Here is a 19,080-nt window from a genome sequence, read left to right on the forward strand (position 1 = left end):
AAGGAAATCCAAGGGCGACACAGTACGAGGAGCACCTAAAAAGGGGGGGGGAAACGGGGCCACAACAGGAAATACTGGGAAGAAACAAAACGAACAGAAGAGCGATAGAAGACAGAAGAAGAGTCGTAAATGAGTATGATGAAAAGTTAAAAGCAAGGAATCGAGAAGGGGAAAACAGGAAGAAAAGAATATCTAGAATATTCGACCCAGAGGAAGGAAAGAAAGAAAGAGAGCAAGGAGAGAAATAGAACAGGCCTCAGAGAAAGCCAGAATAAAGAAACAAAGGAGAAAAGACAGGAGGAAGGGGAATACAGGCGAGAAGAAGAGAGAGAGAGGGAAAATACTAAGAGAGTAAAACCCCAATCCCACACTTACCAATTCTATATTCTTCTTTTTCCTCACGCTTCCTGCGCGGTCCTGGGAGAAAGAGAAGAAGAGGAGGACACGAGAGACGCGCCTGAAGGAGAAGTCACCACCTCCCACCAGAATAGAACAATCATCTGTAACTGTTGCCTATATATTACCTATCAATCCAATAAATCCAAATCTACTAAACCACAGACAACCCGCGCAGTCTGGTGTATCTATCCTACCATCCTACCACAAAGGCATAGCGCATTGCACATTTTCAAGACTAACAGAACTATTACAATAATATTACAAACAAGGCTCATAAAACATAATTTTTCCCAGCTGTAAAACAAAAGTTTCAGCCATGAGTAAGCTTAAAAAAATAATAAATGGTAGTAAGGTGTATTACTTTGGAGTGTGGGGGCCCAGATATGATATTGACAGAAAGAGCACATTGAGGTCAATATTTTGAAGGTGGTCCCATTGTCCTAGGACTACCACAGGCTGAGTTGCGAGCAATTTTTTTAAAAAAAGTAATGCCCTGCAAAGCATTATGGGACAAGTTTCCAGGCCATGAATATTTTAATACGTTGATATGACCGTAATGCTTACAGCAACCCCTAGGGGACCCGAAAATGGAAATAGCAGTTATAAGAAACATGGTCATATAACTGTATAGTTAGCCCATACAGTGCATGGCCACACAAACAAAAATGGCACATGGTAATGCAGTGCAACCATATATTCAGCCCCTGGAGGGCATGGTACATAACACATATTCAGAGATAACAATAATATGACATAGAAGACCCTTAAAACCCAACCTACTCTCTGCTGTAAAACAAAGATTTTAGCCATGATAGAGGTTAAACAAACACTGCATGGTGGGAGGGATTATTATTTTGGGGTCCCCACTAACCTAGTGTGGGGACAATAAGATGATGTAGATGGAAAGAGCGTATTGTCATGAATGTTTTGGTGGTGGTCCCATTGTCCTAGGACCACCACAGGCTGAGTTGTGAGCAAAAATGTTTTGAAAAAGATTGTTTGCAAAGTGTTATGGGTTGAGTTTTCCTGAGTGCAGTGAATATTATAATATTGTCTCTCCCACTCTGCCGTGTGTGCGGCGTTTGCTTTGAGGATTTCTGTTTTAGTAAAGCATTCACCCATTACAAGTGTTTTAAGGGGAGAGACACAAGAAATTACTCTGAATAGGTGCCTGTGAACAATGTAACCAGCGCTCTAATACCTCTGATTGAGTTCACGCTGTTGTACCTGTTCGCGCCGTGAGCTCCATGCCTGCCATGTAGCACTAAGGGAAGAGATAAAACAAATAGTTTGCCCACGCTGAAGTATATCGGCAATCATGAAATAATCCATGTAACAGGGGCAGTCTGCAAGGCGTGACAAAAACAGACTCAAGGCGGGACAAACATAATGCATTTACCAATGACATCAAGGGATTTTTGAAAGGCAAGCTCATGAATGAGTTAAAGTGATGGGCGTGAGGTGGGCGTGGTTAAAAGCCAACAATACTTATAACAGGTCAAAGCGCTTGCGAGCTTGACCTAAAAAACAAGAAAATTAGCAGCAACCCACAACAACCCCCCGTTCCACTTTACTGTGTTGTGTTTGTACAACAAACCAGCCCCCAAAGACACAGTAAGTATTGTTCCTAAACCTGAAAAACAAACCAACAGTACATGAGTCCACCTCCGAGGCGTGGTCAGTCGCCACCATCATCTAGGTGATTTTGAAGATAGTAAGGTCCAGTGGGTTGAAGTGGGCACTGAGTCTGCTCCTGTCCCCCACTGCCAGAGGCCAACTCTTATTCCAACCCTCCCATGGTGAGCCTAGTCTTGTGCCACCCTAGCCTAACCCATCTGGTCCGCCGTCATGGGTGTCACAACTGGTAACTGTCCATCATCCGAGCCTCGACCTGTCACTGTGTGGTCCGACCCTCTGCCACAGCCAGAGTCAGGATTATTCCCACCTTGTCATTTAGCCGGGACGGGATATCCGTACTAAACATTAACTCCATTTTAGACTCGGCCTCCCCCCCTCAACCTTCTTCACTTTGGTGTCTGGGCTCCTGCCCCATCCCAGATCCTGCTGCTCCCCCTCTCCAGGCCTGCCGCAAGACGATAGCGACCCGGGGTCTCAGTCCGGCGTAGCCTCTCATCAGACGGTCAGGGCTACAGGCTCAGGGAAGAGATGCAGTCTCAAGAAGCAGCTCTTGCCTCTTTAGGTCAGCACCTCCGTCGGCAGCCGCTCTATCAAACACGAGCAGCCGCCATCTTAGGTCGCCCCATCACTGGCCAATTGACCCACTTAGTTGGCCAGGATCTGGTCCTGATTGGTCCCTGGGAGGACTGCATTGTGAGGGGCTCTACTTATCCCAGAGTCAGGATTGTTCCCACCTTTTCATCTGTCCGGGACGGGAACTCCATACTGCACGTCTAACTCTATTTCAAGCTTGGCCACACACCCCCAACCTTCTTCACTTTGGTGTCTGGATCTTTACCCTCTAGGCACAGAAATGCAGGCAATACACTTCCACCGTCTGTGTGGAAGCTATCCTCTTTCTCCATCCTCTGCTATGCCAAAGCAGGGATATCCAAAATGGATCTCTTAGCCTGAGGTTCTCAGACTCATACAACAACAAGTCCTACTGCCATTTATGAGCTACACATTCAAGGCATATACATGCACTGGTCATGCACACCATGACCAGTGCATGTATATTACCGCAAAGTCCTGGGTTTCAAATATGAGTAGAACTTCATATGAGAGGGGCCAATAGGCTTCCCTGTCCTTGACACAGCGAAAACGGTCTTGTCACACTACAGAGTCAAAACATGCATCACACTGTCACCACCAGTTTATGTGATAAGCTCAGGGTATGGACATTAGTCCAAGGCCCATTATAAGGGCATGCTTAGTGCTCCTCCAGGTTATAGAACAGGTTCTGGACCTCAGATTACCAGTGATGTGTCTTGACCCCTGCTTACATGCCTGATTAGTGTGATGCCAGAGCTCAAATAAAAGTCGAGATACCAGTTTAACATGCAGATGGGCACTCAGGGCAGGGGTATTCACCAGTTTACAATGCAATGGCATTCAGATCCAAATCCAACATAGGTGCACATTTAAACATTAAAAAATAGTCATCTTACTGACGCCAGGCTGGCACCTATGGACCAAATTGGTCCAGCTCCAATAAATGGATTTTATAATGTGTGGGGTTTCTGGCTTTATCACTCATGATGCCACCCTGAAATTTGCAACACCCAATGCCATTACATAATCACTTAATGCTTACAATAGTCTAAATTTCTTCCACCTTGCTAATGCAGCACATCATGTAAGGCTTACCCACAGAACTTTATTTCAGCTGTACTGCAGATTCTGGTTTAGTACTACAGCACTGACAGACTATGGCTGCAAAAACTTTTAGCCCAAGGTCCAGATATAGGGAGACATTCAGAGGACTCACGGGCAAGCTGAACAGTTTTTTTGTAAATCAATTTTTTGCTGTTTATATGGGAGTGTTTAAAAACTCCCAAATCTCCGCCCCATAAAGGGCGGCTTTTTGTCTCTGTGCCTTATATATGTAGGTCTCCTTGTTTTGTGGAAGCGGGTAAATTTTATCACACAAGGTAAAAAATGATACCATGAAATGATACCATGAGGTTCCTTATTTAATGGATGCGATAAATAGCACCTAGTGGAGGGATATGTGGAAATAAGGATTGTCTAATTTGCCAATGATGACTTCATTAGCAAACTCAATTGAATGTGAAACCAAAAAACAATTATAACGCAGGTTATAAAAGAGGTAAAGACAATCTATAGAAATTGTCTTTGGGGGAAGTGGGGTTAGTGGGATGCCCCGGAAGGCAAGTTAGATTTCTGGTGGTGTTTTTTTCTGTATTCTTCTGTTCCCAGGTTTGGCTGGATGGTGCCACCAGTGTCCTTAGGAAAAAAGAAGAATGACTAGTAGGTAAAAGAATAAAATCTTCCCTCGAGTCTTCCATAGTAATCTGGGTGGGATGGGATGCCCTCTTCCTCTGTTAATCTACGTTTATTCCATGTATTTATCGTGTTGGGTTGGAAAGCAAAACCAGTACTCTCACCAGTGCTCACCTGTGGATTCTCCTCTATAAGGTCCTTACTTTCAAGGTTATCACACTATGTTTCTGGTTCAAAATAATTTTCTGATGATGTCTTAGCCTCCCCTACCTGTGATTGTATCCACTGGGATTACCGCACACCCCATTCCATGTCCCATCTGGGTTTTCCTTTCACCTGTGAGATACTAAGGTGAGTAACATAAATTAGAGAGAAAAAAAATCCCCAACAAACAAATGAAAAGTCAGCATGCAGTTGTCCGCTGAGGGTTTATCTCCCCGCCACTCACCCGGCTAGCCACAACCTTCTAGGCTTGTGGCAGGCAAATCTGCATCTACTGGAGCTATTCACCAGTCTTTGGACCACTCGGCATTCTCTCCACTCTCCTCATCGTTTGCTCTCATGTGCAGTTGGCACCTGGGGGCAGTTCCTTCTCTGACCGTCTTGCTCATGGCTTGTCCTAATCTTTCCCTCGCTCCCTCACTGGGTTCTGGTTCTTGTAACTCCATTGTTCCTCTCCACTGTCCTTCCTCTGTCTATGCCTTGTTCGTTTCTCCCTTTCTCTGCTGTCCTTGTGTTCTTTTGTCTCTCTCTCTCTCTCTGACTTCCCCCTTCATGCATGTATGAGTTCTTCATTAGTTTCCAACCCTCCCTCCATCTCCACCCTCTCCCATCCTCCTTGTCTAACCAGTGTCCATTATTTTCAAGGTTGTTTGTCCGGCCGGAAGCTGCCATTGTGGGACTGACACCGAATGGACCAGGTGAGTGTTGCTTTCTACATGCAACCCGTTCACACCCTGTCACCAGTTTCTGATGAATAACATGCTGATTTTGGTGCCTGCAGCCTTAGCACTTAACACTGGCACTTAAGCAATAGAAATGTTTGAAACAGTAAAGTATTCTCAGCTATAAATCAGCAGACATACCTATTGCCTAAGTCAGAGAGAGGGAAAGGCTTAGATGTGGCCTTTCCTAAAAGAATCCCTAGTTCACATACTCTGCTCCAAGAACAAACACTAAAATAAATCCACTAAAACGTAATTGGAGCAATCGATATGTCCCTGTACCCAATGTGCAATCTGTTCTCAGCAAACCCTGGGAGCAGATGAACTCCCTAGTTTCTCACGTCTAAACAATAGGCTATGGAATCACATCATTGAAACGATACATCATCCACATCTTGCGGTTCAGACACTTCTTCCCAAGAGTTGCATTTCCTACTGTCTACTCTTGCTCCATCTGAATTGTCAACAAGGGCTGGGGGGCTAATGGTTGTGTACTCTTTAAAAAGCCTTCCAAAGTTCAAAACGGTATCTCTAGGTTCACGGAGCCTTAAGCTCATGCATCTAAAAAGATAGTTAAAATGCATACTATTTTTTATGACCATATTATGTATTTGTATTATTTCTTCCTCTTCTTTCTTTTCACTATATAGTATCACTTTTCTTTATTAGTTTGCACAATTTGTACTTTATTTTGATGCAGGGAGAAACGCATTGTGCTTGTACTTTGTTTCTGTCATACTCTACCTTTATGGAATTTAGATCGTCTTTCCGTTCCACTTTATGTCTGGAATCAAACTTATCCTTCATTCCAGACAGCTCAGCTGTGAAGGAAGGTCGCTCCCGCAGCTCCGCGTGCCTTTGTACGCGTGTACAATATACACATCGGAATATTCAGCCCTTTCGGTTTTTATTTGTTATTTGTCTATAGGTGTCATCCGACACAACTGGAAGAATCCCCTTTTAAAAGAGGTAAAGTCTTCCTTTCTTACTTGTGAAAGACACTGCCCTCGCTGACAGCTCCGGCTTGTCTTTGTGACGAGAGCCTGCATCATAGAGCCGTTGCTCGGAGACGGAAGCGTCACTGGACCTTCTGCCAAAGGAAAGGGACTCTTTCGTTGAGTCAGTTCCCGGCGGATGGATACCGCTTCCGGTTGGCGTGGTTGCGTTCGTTCCGGCGCTTGGCGAACGTCACTGGTCGGCGGCAGGCTGGGCTTCCCTCCTCCTCGCTTCGTACCAAGAACGTCTGTCAGAGCAATGGCGTCAGGCCCGGGCCAGCACCCGGCGCCCGCTGCTACCCCGTCGTCCCGCGCGGCTGACGGCATCCTGATCGGTGACCGGCTGTACTCTAAGGTGTATCTGACCATCGACAACTCGCTGATACCGGACGAGCGTCTATCGCCTACGCCCTCCATGCTGGACGGCTTGGACCTGAACTCCGAGACCGACCTTCGTATCCTAGGCTGTGAGATGCTACAGTCCGCCGGCATCTTACTTCGCTTACCGCAGGTGGGTGAAGGACGCCGGGTATGGGAAACCACCAGCATGGGGCGAGAGGAAGAAGCGGCCCAGTAATACTTCTCTTCTCAATGTTCACAGGTGGCGATGGCCACTGGCCAGGTGCTGTTTCACCGCTTCTTTTACTCGAAGTCATTCGTTAAACACAGTTTCGAGGTGAGTCTGTTCGTAGTGTGTCCTCCGCTTTTGTTGACTGTTTATGTAGTCACGCCATTTGCTTCCTGCTTGAAAGAAAAAAATAGTTTTCCTTTTCAAGTAAGAATTTCCCAGTTTCTTTTAGTGTACAATAACCATGTCGCCAACCAGGAAACGACCCATCCCCCACTCCGCCACCTGACATAAAGCTCCCCTATTGTGTCTCTGGATGCTGTTGGACATTTGAGAAGCTGCACGTCAAAGCTGTCAGGTTATTGTAGTTTGACAGAAAGGTGTCCGCCTCACACTTCTCCATATCCGCCCGTTGCTTCGCTGCCATCTTGCGTTTTCCAAGCTCAGTCACACTTAAAAAGTAAACTTTTTACCTGGACGCATCCAGCTAGCACCTAAATTACGGTACCTATTTGCTTCACTCACCGAGGCCCGCCACAAGTCGAGAAATCTGTTTCGATGAGGCGGTTTAGTTCACGAAAAGAAAGTGCACACTACCCATTGTCTTTTCAGTCCCGTAAACGTCATGTTTAAGAGGCATGTGCCTAAAAACTGGTTGACAGTGAGTAAGTCAAGGCTGAAAGCTAACTTGACAGTGAGTAAGGTGGGGCTAAAAACTGGCTAGACAGTGAGTTGTTACGTTTTTTTTTTGGATTGCGCCGTGAAACCGATAGATAACTGTTTTTGCCATGTTCACTGAGCATAAAATAGTGGGAATGATTATCCTACTACAAAGCAGGGACAACACGCTGCTTGCCCCATTTTGATTCCTCTCTACTTAGTTCTCTCCACAAACTTACTAGTTTGGAAATTTACCTCCTTCCCAATTGGACTGTTCTCCTTAATTTAGTTTCTCCTACTTGGTGGTGTTGTGTATTTTTGTAAATGACATTTATTAGTACAGGATATGCAATACTTACTTGGTGATAAACACAGTATGTACGCCCACCCTTACCCAGGGGTCGCCAACTTCCCTTCCTGCCAAACTACATGTAGCTTGATGGTGGCTTGCGGCTGAGTTCTGGTCTCTGGGCTAAATGCTTTTGAACCGTTGTTTCTCACCTGTGTAAAGCGTGTGGTTTATCCTTGCAACCACCACAAAGTCTGTCCTCTTCTCTGTGCATGTTAAATTGAGTGCTGTGTGAGTTTGAGAGACTGCAGAGTAGCAGGTGTCCGTTGATGGATTGATGTTATTCCTGAAATTATACTTGCCCTTCATATTCCCCTGTGAACTTGCCGTCGTACATGGCTGCTGTTCCTATGTCCTGTCTGGCACTATGTAGCTTTTGGTTCAGCAGCCGGGGTATGCAGCTTTCCTGTGTTGTACTGGTGTGTGCATCCGATTTTAATTGGAGGGTTGTGCTTTGGACCTCAGTTTTGAACGTAGCAGTAGAGGTAGATCCACTACCAACCAGTATGTGTACTTAGGATTTCAATAAAAGATGGGTTGCACTTGTAGCGATAAACTTTTTCCATGGACAGGGTGTTGTTGCAGCTGTCTTCTTTTAAGGTTCCGGACTAAACCCTAGACTTCGAAAAAGCCCTGCTGGTGTGACTTAGTGAAGTCTCGTATTTCCTGTAATTCCAGAGCCTCCATTTCCCGCTAAAGTAATTTAAGTTTTGCAAAAATGTAAGCTCCCCTTAGTTTTGGTGGTAATATGTTGTGTCCATCAAGTAGGTATGTATCGTATCCTAGGACAATAAATATTATTTTCATTAATTTAAAGACTACCAGTATTAGGCATGTATATTCACTGAAAAAAACTTAAATTACAGTTAAGATTTTAAAGCAAAATCTATATCCTCTGAAATTCGACCGTTATTGCTTATCTATCATGAATTTATGGCCTCGCACGTTATATTACCCATGACATGTTGAATGACATGGAATGTATCGTATTTAGTGAATCTGTAGATCTGTTCATACTTTAAGTCCTATTACCTACAACTTATATTTTTACTTAAATTTGCGAGTTTTATCAACGTACACACACACCCCATAACTCGCTTCACTCTGTGGTTTTCCATGTGACTGTTATTGCGTGTGTATGCTGTTGGCAAATTGGTGTTTTGTGCGTAATGGATGCTAAAACAAAAAAGTATGGTGTGCTTGTTAACCATAACCGTCAATTTTTAACAGTTTTATGCATTTGAGCCAGAACCATGCCTCGTTTTAAATATTATTTCAATGAATGTCAGTGTCTTTTACTATGTACTGATGTAGCAACCCTGCTCCCTGTGCCCAACCAGTAGCAGTAAAGGGATTTAGTTGACAAAGTGCAACTGTATTTATGAGCGACCCCCAGTGTGGGGAACAGGGGGACTATGCCGGAAAAGTACTCAATTTAGAAAGTCAGCCCACCTATAAACGGGATCGTGTAGCAACAGCCGTAAGGCGCATGTGCTTTGATAAGAAGTGGCAGGATGTCTTCACTGGATGAAGGCTAAAAGCTGCTTGCGGGCTCCTTGCAGCTGCTGCAGGGGAAAAGGCGGTGTTTCATTGGAAACTGGGTCTGACAGCTCCTTTCCAAAGCACGTTGGCTGCTAAATTCCCTGACCTTGAAAAAACTACTCGCAATGGCGAGTCAGATTATATTAGGGTAAGCTATTTTTAGTGTGCTGGACCATTCTGGTGAGAACTTCAGCTGAAAAAGAACAGGTGTTCTGTTCCATCAGGAAGTGAATGAGCAATAAAGATGCCTTTGTCTTGTTTTTATCTGGTCACATTTGCTGGCCTTTCAAAGAAAGGGGTCAAATGTCAGGTTATGTCTTCTTACAGATGGATCCTTATTTTATCTTGGAAATTGGAGTTTACTTTTCTTCTCTACATATTTAGAGGATTTTATAAAGTGAACTGTGACATCGGTGCTGGGGAAAAGGAATAGTAAAACGGAAGACTCCGTTTTTTAACAGATTTTTTAAATAGCTTGTAAATTAACACTATACATCTTAAATAATCAGCAGTTATGGAAGCACTTTTTTGTAATTCAGAAGTGTGATGAAGACAACTTTTTAATTGGATCAAAACAAATCAGAATACTTGGTGAAGTGCAAATGATAAGTCTGCTGAAACCTGACTTAAAAAAAAATAATTTGTACGTTTATAGTTGTATCATTAAAACAGCATGTCAGTGGGAAAGTGTTTCCATTTTAAGGGGAAAATGTGCTACCACGTCATGCTAGTATTATGTTTATTAAAAGTAACAGTTTTGAAACATGGACTACAAACATTCCTGCCCACTCCCTGATGACTATGCTTTTGATGAACTAAGGCTCGTCAGGGGTCCTACTTACCCTAAATGTGGGCTAGAATTGTGTTAAACATGGAGAAAAAATTTAGTCTAGTGAAAAAAAATAGTTTGTGTACAGCAGACTTGCTGAAAGCACATCTTTGAAGGTGCACCCCTATTAGATAATGGAGAAAAAGTTGACTTGATGAAATACAATATTTGTCCAGGATCCCACAATTTGTGAGAAGTTTATTGGCTAGGAGCATTACATTTAGGCAGAGTAGACTATTCATATCCCTGTACCTGCACTTCTTTTATGATAACATTTGTATGATTTTTTTTTTTTGATGCCCAACTCCTTTATTTTCGACCGTTGATGACCTAAACATATCGACATCTGTATGGCTGTCGTGATTTGCCTTACAGTGCGTCCTCCCTAGTGATTTTCTTCACTTTATTGTTATCCAATGCACCTAAGCATATTGCTCTTGATGGTGGCAAGTGTTTCTACTTCAGACTGGAAAAAATACGTCAATCTGTACTAACACATTGGTTTCAATCTACCTTCACAGATTGTTTAGTCCTAATGGCCATCTCTTATCTAGAGGGGATAGAAACGTTGCCTACTGTTCTTTTACGAACAGTTTAATTAACTTTTTTTTTAATGGTCCTATGTAAAAGCACTGTGTGTTACACATTGAACTGGCTTTATCGTGGTGTGCAGCAAGTCTGAGCACCAACCAAGTTTTCACTGTACGTTACCGGGGATGTGACTGATTTATGGCTATGTAAAATCAAATGCGTAATACAATCTCTGAAATTTGGTGAATATTTGATGCATTGTAAGTATCAGTGATGCCCCCTGGTATAGGGACCAGTGTTGCTAATAATTACTTTCCTCAGTTCGCCATACACTTTAGTTTTCCCATGTTTCAAACACACAACCGCCCAGCCCCCTGCCATGGCAGCCAACTATTGCTGCAGGGGATTTCTTAGGGGATTTCTTTGGGGTTCGATCTGTGGCTAGTCTTTGCACCCCACCTGCTATAAGAGGACAACCTCCACTAGACGCATCCGTTTGGCTTGGGGCCTAGCATGTGTCCTTAGCGACAAGGTTGGCCAGGGGTGTTTTGCCTTTGGCTGTACCTTCTTTACTTAATTTTTTTCATTGATGTTTTTATTTTGGATTTCTGAATCCTGAAATGGACTTGCAAACTCCCCCCTCCCCTCCCCACGCTCATTGTACTTGTAGCTACTGTGAGAGGCCGTCACCCCATACCTTGTAATGGCCCCTGCCTTGATTATTGCATGGGCCTTTGTAACATAATTTAAAGTCATATGCCAGTGCAGCCTCTGTGCTTTTGTGGATCTCGACTGTACCACCACACACCATTGACAAGTTGAATAGCGCTGCGTGCCCTGGAGGCCTAGTTAATTCCCTTTACAATGTACATTGTGACTATGAAGTCCCGCCTTTTGTGCAGCCTGCTTCATGCATAGTTGTGGTGACTTTATTTTAGAGCTCCAATACATTCATCCCGCTTTCTGTTACTTTGTTATTTTATAATGTCGACAGTAAAGGTAGATTTAAGACTCCACTGCCTGTACACCAAATCGATTACGCTGAAAAGTATTCTCGGGTATGGACATTTGTGAAGCATACCAGAAGCTAAACGAGTTTCTCCATCTGCACTGGAGACCGATCCTTATGAACAACTTAAAGAGCAGTTTGTCCACAGTGTCTTATATCATCCTGATGTGGAGTTTAGATTGTTTGTGTTTTACATTCACCGGATGGAGTTTGGTTTGGCTTGCAACATAACGCTATAGTATTCTGTTTCAATCAACTTAAAGTATTGTAATTAAGTTTACGATAGTATTGTTTAAACTGACGTTTTTCGTTTCATGAATTAATGTTTAGGTTTCACTCCAACACCAAGTGCTTCATTCGCGTGCGCTGTGTTCAAGGACCAAATTATAAGGGAGAGTTGACCAATTTATGTGGCACGAAAAGTCCAATTTGGCATTTACAACGCCAGTAATTCTTAACTCCCGCAAATGCGAGGCCTATTGCTTTGCAAATGCTTGTGATTGGATTGTACCCTTCCACTGCCCACATTGGGGAATTACCAATTTCATGGGCAGTCCATGAGGACGCGTTTTCTTATTCTTTGTCATTTTCCATGTGCTGGTCCGCCTGTACCCCATGCTTCTTGTTGCTCCCTCCATTCTTTGCTTTCCCGCGTGTTGCCCCCTTTTTTCTGGTTTTCACTTTTTTTTCAATTGCTACCCATTTGAAGCTCCTCAATTTTCCCCTTGTTTCCTTTTCATTCACTTGTTCCACTCTTGCACCTCCGCTTTTTTTTTTGTTAGATCCCCAAGAGCCATCGGATATCTTGGTATGACAAATGTTAGAAAAACAAATCGTGCCCGCATGATGACGCAAGCACATGTTTTCACTTTGAGCCATGATATCATCATGACATGTCAATACCCGTTATCTTCCCCCTTTTCTTTCCCTTCTTGCTAGTGCTGTACTGCATCAGCTAAATAAGCATTGGCAGTGTACACTTCAGTGACATTATTTGGCACAGCCTCTATTTTTGGCTCAACCCTGGCTCTAGTCACATTTTAAAACATTTTTTTTTTATTAATTGTCCTGTTAACTATTCCTCTTATTCCTTTTTTTTTTTTTTTTTTGCGTTTTCCACTTCACAGCCACGAAATTATCCTCTCATTTGCTTCTACTCTTCATTGTACTGTTGGACCACATTTTGATGTTTAGTTACTGATTATCTTTCTTTACTTCATCTTAACCCTACAAAGCATTGATTCTTTGCACCATCATCTTCCCCATCTAACTGTCAACATTTACGTACTTTCTTTAACCAGCTCCTTAGCTATCCATCACCCCTACGTGTGCATGCTTGGTGCTTTATATCTCCTTACTCCCAGCCTCCCACTGCACCCTTTTCATTAAACTAGCTGGGTTCTAAATTAATACTTTACTCACTCTTCACACTAAAGCTCGTCTTTGCTGTGAACTTTTCCCATCTGGTCCATTGCACACTTCACTTTGTCCTCCTGCTTATTCTGATGATCCATTTTCATTCTTTTATTTGCCTGTATCTCCCATCTTATTGATAATGCTGTTAACATATTGTTTTGATTGTAATAATGCTCGCATCTTGTTGAGCCTAGTCGCTGCTTAACCTGTTTACCATCCTTTGTGTTCAGTTCTGCTTAAAATTCGTCTTGAAAGCCTAGTACCCTATTTACAAAGATTAATCTTGAGGTATGAATTCCAAATTACCACATATTCATGGAAAGAGTGCTCTGATTGGGGCCTTTTGTTGTAGGTCTTATCGGGCCATTGGTTTGTCTGTGACCTGCTGGCCTCCGTGATAAACTAGTATTGCTAAAAAGAGAATCAATCCCTTCCCTTTGATTAGAGGAAGAGGCTCTGTACGACCGGTAACTTCTCACTCAGCTAATCTACACCGCCATGCCATTCTATTTTTGCAGTTCCATGTTGACAAAATGTCTGAGATGAGTATGTTTTTTGGCGTTTTGTCACTTGCATGTGCATAGTATTACGTCCACCAGCTTAACTTTTTTCCCGTTTTGGCTAACTCCTAGCAAATGAACCCTTGCGGTACTATATTTTTAAAGGTAATGGTACTTATGTTCTGTTTGCAAATTTGTTAGAAAGTTTGCAAAAATATTTTTTTTATGTCAGCGTGAAGAGATGTGGAAACAGTTTTTCATCTGAATGGCTTCTTTTCAGATTGTTGCCATGGCTTGCATTAATCTCGCTTCCAAAATTGAAGAAGCACCTCGACGTATAAGAGATGTAATAAACGTTTTTCATCATTTACGGCAGTTAAGAGGAAAAAGGTAAGGCAAATTATGTGAATATTTTCATGTACATATCTTTTCATTGTTAAATATAAACAAATTCAATGTGCTAGTTGTATTTTTTATGATACCCTCAGGAAAGTGTACTTTGTGTAAGTAAAAGGAATGAAAATATGCCTTTTTCCCTCCTTGCACCGGCAGAGACAGAGGAACAAGTCAAGTCACTGTTCGGGGCAAGATAAAACTTAAAATGACTATCAGCGCTTAAGAACTTTTTTTTTTTTTTGTTGCTAATTGCAGATTTGCGGTTGGCATGGCAGTTGTAGTTCTCCATTCATATGCCGTAGTAACTCATGACTTCATTTTGTTACCTTCTTCTATGAAGCTACATTTACCTTCTTGTCTGCCAATTGCAGATTTCCTTTGGCCACCGTGTTCTGAATTTTTAATTTCGGTTCAGAGCATGGTTGCTGCATCTGGGTGAAGGGTATACTTTTTATGTAAATAAACAATCGTAACTGAGCCAGAATACTCCTATCTGGGCTACAAGCAGATTTGCAGACTTAAACATCCAATTTTAACAGTCTTCATTCTGCAATTCTGAAGACTGTTTAGCTTCACTATTGCACAGTACACTAAACCTGTTAGTAATACCACTTTCCCTAGTGGTTTTTTTCAGTTATGCTTGTGTTTTAAATAAGTCTGGAGCTCTTTGGAAACGAGATCTCGAAGCCTAAACAGTTGCAAGTGAACACAGCTCAGGTATTGCTTTTGTTTTAAGTATATCGTATTAAGTTACATAAGTTATGTCAATATTTATGAACTTATAATTTATTTGTAATGGAAGGACTTAAATTTTAATTCAGTAGGACTATTTTGTTCTTTTTGTAGCTATTGAAGCAACTTTGGCTGCTAGCATAGTAAGACCCGTGTAATCGAGCATGCGTATAAAATAGTGTTTCAGTGGTTTGTACCTTAATTGTCGTAATCAATATAATCCTTTGGTAGGCTGTCTTTTGTTTGTGCTGTGAACTTCGCATGGACTACATTTTACTGGTTGGGCAAGTCATATATTTTTTTTAAGTGGTAGCTGTTATTAGCTACGGTCTTACAGCAAAGCAAATTATTTGACATAGCAAACACCTTCGAACCTGATTTAAAGCTATTTGTCTTCAAATATGTTTGTAAGTGCATTCCAGTTATCATTTGGATGCAATGAATGCCCCTTTGACGTTGCAATTGCAAACATCCAAATTAATCTTTACCATTTTTCCAAGTGGTTCATGCTGTAATGCTTTTGTGATTTAAGAGTCTTCTGTAAAGAAAGGACTAGTCCAGATGTTGTGATACATAAATATTGTGGAAATGATACAGCTGCATTCTGTTGGAACAGTTTCTGGCAGTCTCCCAATTTTTAAGGGCTGGTGTTTTGGGCTGTCTGTATGAGTCTGTCCTTGTTAGAAGTCATTACACCACCCGTTTTAATTTTTTTTTTTTTCTATGTTGGCCTGTCCGAAAGGGTAATTTTTATTTTTCAAACAGACGTTAAAGATGCAACTATTTTGTGTGACCCGCAAATACATTTGAGTTGGTAGTTTCAGATGACTTGACAAGGGTAACTGAGAAAATTGAGTTTAACAATCTGCTTTGTAGTGCATCTTGCAAGATAATAAGTCCTTCCAAAAGAATCGAACAGTCACAAGAATTTTCAGATTCGACAATCTATGCCAACCAGTGTACGAATTTGAGTTTTGACTGTTCAATGGGAAAAGGGTGGTGAATTTGAAAAACTCATTCATATTGGAGTTGCATATTCTGAATTCTAAGTAGTGCGACTTCAGGTAAAGTGCGTAGGTAACTTGTCAGAAGACTTTTTTTTAAAGGACTAAGCACTAGCAAAAATCCGCTGTTTGAGTATGTTGGTGAATAAAATGCCAACAGGCTTTATTGCAATTTTTTGTCTAAAAGCAGGTTTAGATTATAGTCATTTAATGGACACTCACATGCGTCACTGTTTTTGTATGTTGCATAGCTAATTATTTTTAAAGATCTTTTTATTGACGTAGGAAAACAAGGTAACTCATCACATCTCATCACTTTCCAGAATGGACAAAGATCGGATATATCGTATTTTGCTCTGGGCACAGTCTCCCCTGTCTATCCGTAAAGCTAGTTTTCAGCAGTGCACCTTCAACAGTTATGTCCAGTCTGATTCACAAACTAAAGGGGGGGGGGGGGTCACACTGGCCGCCTCAGTATACGTTCCATTTACCCCAGATTTTGCCCCACGTGTTAGGACAGCCCCTGATCTCTTAAACCACTCTTTCCACAGCCATGCACCAGTCCATGTCCCCCTTCCAGTCTCTCAAAGATGGTGCCATCTCCGCCCCTCAAGAAAGTGCAAAATTGCATTGGGCAATTGCAAGTCCCAGAGTCGTCCACGTCCGGGCGATTCAAATCTGTGTCCTCCCGTATGTTTTGCAAGCACCACTTAACTGTAAGTCATTGTACTTTCACATAATGCGTTCATGCAATATACGACTCAGTCCCAATAACGGTGCACTTAATGCAATTCCCATAGGATGTGAAAAAGGTACCTCTCCGTTCACCTTTCCTGCAACAGTTCTCGTCAATCTTTCTACACATTTTCACTAACGTAGTGCAGGCGAAATAAGATCTTTGCAATATTTTGAACTGCACCAAGCACAACCCAAGTTTCGGTGAGGCTAAACAGCTAGTATCTAAAAAATGTATTTGAAATTATTGAAATATTTGTGCATGTTGGTAGAGGCTGATCATCTAGCAGTAGTGTATAAAGCAGATCAACCACTTGGTTTGAATTTCCACTATTGCTACATTTTATGTTATTGAAGTGATGAGCATACAGCCATTTCCAAGAGTGCAATTTTGGTACCTTTACCAGCAGTGCTCCTGCTATTAAAACAATTATTCTCTTAGGCATTGCCTTTAAAAATGTATCTGAAAAGTAAAGTTTTTTTTTTTTTTTTTTTTTTTTAAAGTGCGCTCAGCACCCTTATGCTTTTCGGCAGCGAGAACACCATCCATTACCATAGAAAAACAACCCAGAATTTTATTGAGCCTGAATACTTTTTTTGTGCAAGTATTGCTTTGAAATATTACCAAGTTGCTTTTATTTCCGTGTTGTTGCTGAATTGTGTGTAAGGCCCTATGAATGTATGCTTTAGAGCAGTGAGGCATATGCAGTAAAGTTTACAATGATGGCTGCACTTGATGGCTCAACTATCTGATGTGAAAGCCAGCACTGCGCAATGTAGTGTAACCTAGAATCATATAAATTGTTCTTATCCCTTAAAAGTAAAATGGTAAATACAAGTCGGTGGTGCTAAGGAAGCAGAGAGTCTGACTAAAATATCAAAAGCACTGGTCCTTTTGTGCATTTTTTCCACAGACCACTTGAACCGCAGAGCTTTATAAACGTTAAAGTCTTTACTCATATAATGTGATTCTCGGATTAGAAAGGAGCACTTGTTTGGCAGGTTTGTGCCATTGTTAGAAAATGACAACATAAAATTAAGATGGAATGAGCTTCACTCGAAAAAGAGGAGGTACAGTAAATGTAACACATTTGACTACATCCTTACAGGCAGACCAAGGCTAAGGGGCAGATGCGCCAGGCAAGTATATTGGAAGGCGAATAAAAAGGAAAGATGGTTTAGGGTAGTGGTTCTAATCTGTGGTCCGGGGGTCCTCAACACCTAAAGGGAGCCCGCATATTTTTAGAAAATCAGGACAAATATTCGACTACTAAACTATATACATAAAAAAAGCAAACTTGAACATTTTAAAATGCTGTGTAAAAAGTGAGCGTGCATTAGCGGCAAAAAGTAATGAGATGCCACAGTCTAGCATATATATATATATATATATATATATTTTTTTTTTTAAGGAAAAAAACACATTATGAATACCCCAACCTTCACATTAGAAAAATCAATTTTTGTGATTGTTTTTGTTTGTAAATTAAGTAAAATATTTCGTTTGTAAATTAAGTAAAATATTTCGTAAGTCTAATGCCTTTTCAGTTAGTGATTTCAAAGAAGGTCCACTGAAGTCAAAATGTTAAGGACCACTGGCTTAGAACATTCTTAATATGCGTAATATTTAGTTCTGACCTAGATACGCATCACCTGCCTTACGTAGCCAAGGCAAATATATAAAAATAATATAGATAGCGGGTCTTTGCGTTAGCCACTTTCGTCCATTGCCATCTAGGGGCCATTTATCTTTTGATTACACCCAGGACAGCATATAGATTGAGGCAATGGCCCAGCCCACTTCTGCCAATAACTTGATGTCACTGTGACAGCCAGTGTTTACTTGAGCCGGTGAGGGCCACTGGCACTTTTTTTCATCAGACATTTCCAGAGTCCAATGGAGGGAAGAGCATACACGTGGGAAAGAAGGAATAAGAGAAAGACGGATAAACCTTTTGTGAAAAGAGAACGCAGAAACCTGCAAAAGTTAAAGGGGGAGAGCATGCCCAATAGTGGAATAAAGAGGCCTGTTGTTTCCAGCCTATGTAGAATTGGTGCTTGCTGCGCTGACACTTACTAGTGCTGGCAGCTGGCTTCTGAGCACCTTTTTGGACACCTGCACCCATTATTCTACGAATTAGGCACATGCGACCGTATACTGTTTGAGTTGTATGCTTGTTTTTTAAATGGCTCTGCGTGTTCCTCGGACTGTGCTTCCAAGGTGCTTGCGTTTAGTGCTGCTGCTGATTTCATATGCAATGCGCTGCTTTAAGACAGCCACTTCTTTAAAACCTGATGGCCATCTTTAAATGTTGTTGTATATACCTTATCAATATTTTACTTTTCAAAGACGGCCTCCAGGTTTATAATCAAAGAATCTGTCATCTTGAAATTATACAAAAAATATGTTGTCCTTAGTTTAATTGTTCTACTGTACCAAGATGGCAGAAATGTTTTCTAAACCCGGCTGGCATCATAGAATGGTAAATGAATTCTTAAGTATGCTCCGTACCATAAATATGAGCTCGCAACTTTTAACAGACAATA

At 41.7% G+C, this 19,080-nt stretch overlaps 1 protein-coding gene across 3 annotated transcripts in view; it reads left to right on the forward strand.

The window, feature by feature from the left end:
- Window positions 1-6,408: 6,408 nt before the first annotated feature.
- Window positions 6,409-19,080, forward strand: part of CCNL1 (cyclin L1) — a 214,846-nt gene continuing 202,174 nt past the window's right edge. For 2 of the 3 annotated variants that reach the window (XM_069213289.1, XM_069213290.1), the window contains exons 1-3: window positions 6,409-6,773; window positions 6,864-6,938; window positions 13,947-14,056. In XM_069213289.1, the coding sequence (XP_069069390.1) occupies window positions 6,522-6,773; window positions 6,864-6,938; window positions 13,947-14,056 (437 nt within the window). In that variant the 5' untranslated portion in view covers window positions 6,409-6,521. The remainder of the gene's footprint in view (window positions 6,774-6,863; window positions 6,939-13,946; window positions 14,057-19,080) is intronic. The other variant, XM_069213288.1, reaches the window with a different exon arrangement.

The sequence above is a fragment of the Pleurodeles waltl genome, chromosome 11, assembly GCF_031143425.1.
Source record: "Pleurodeles waltl isolate 20211129_DDA chromosome 11, aPleWal1.hap1.20221129, whole genome shotgun sequence".
Classification (NCBI taxonomy): domain Eukaryota; kingdom Metazoa; phylum Chordata; class Amphibia; order Caudata; family Salamandridae; genus Pleurodeles; species Pleurodeles waltl.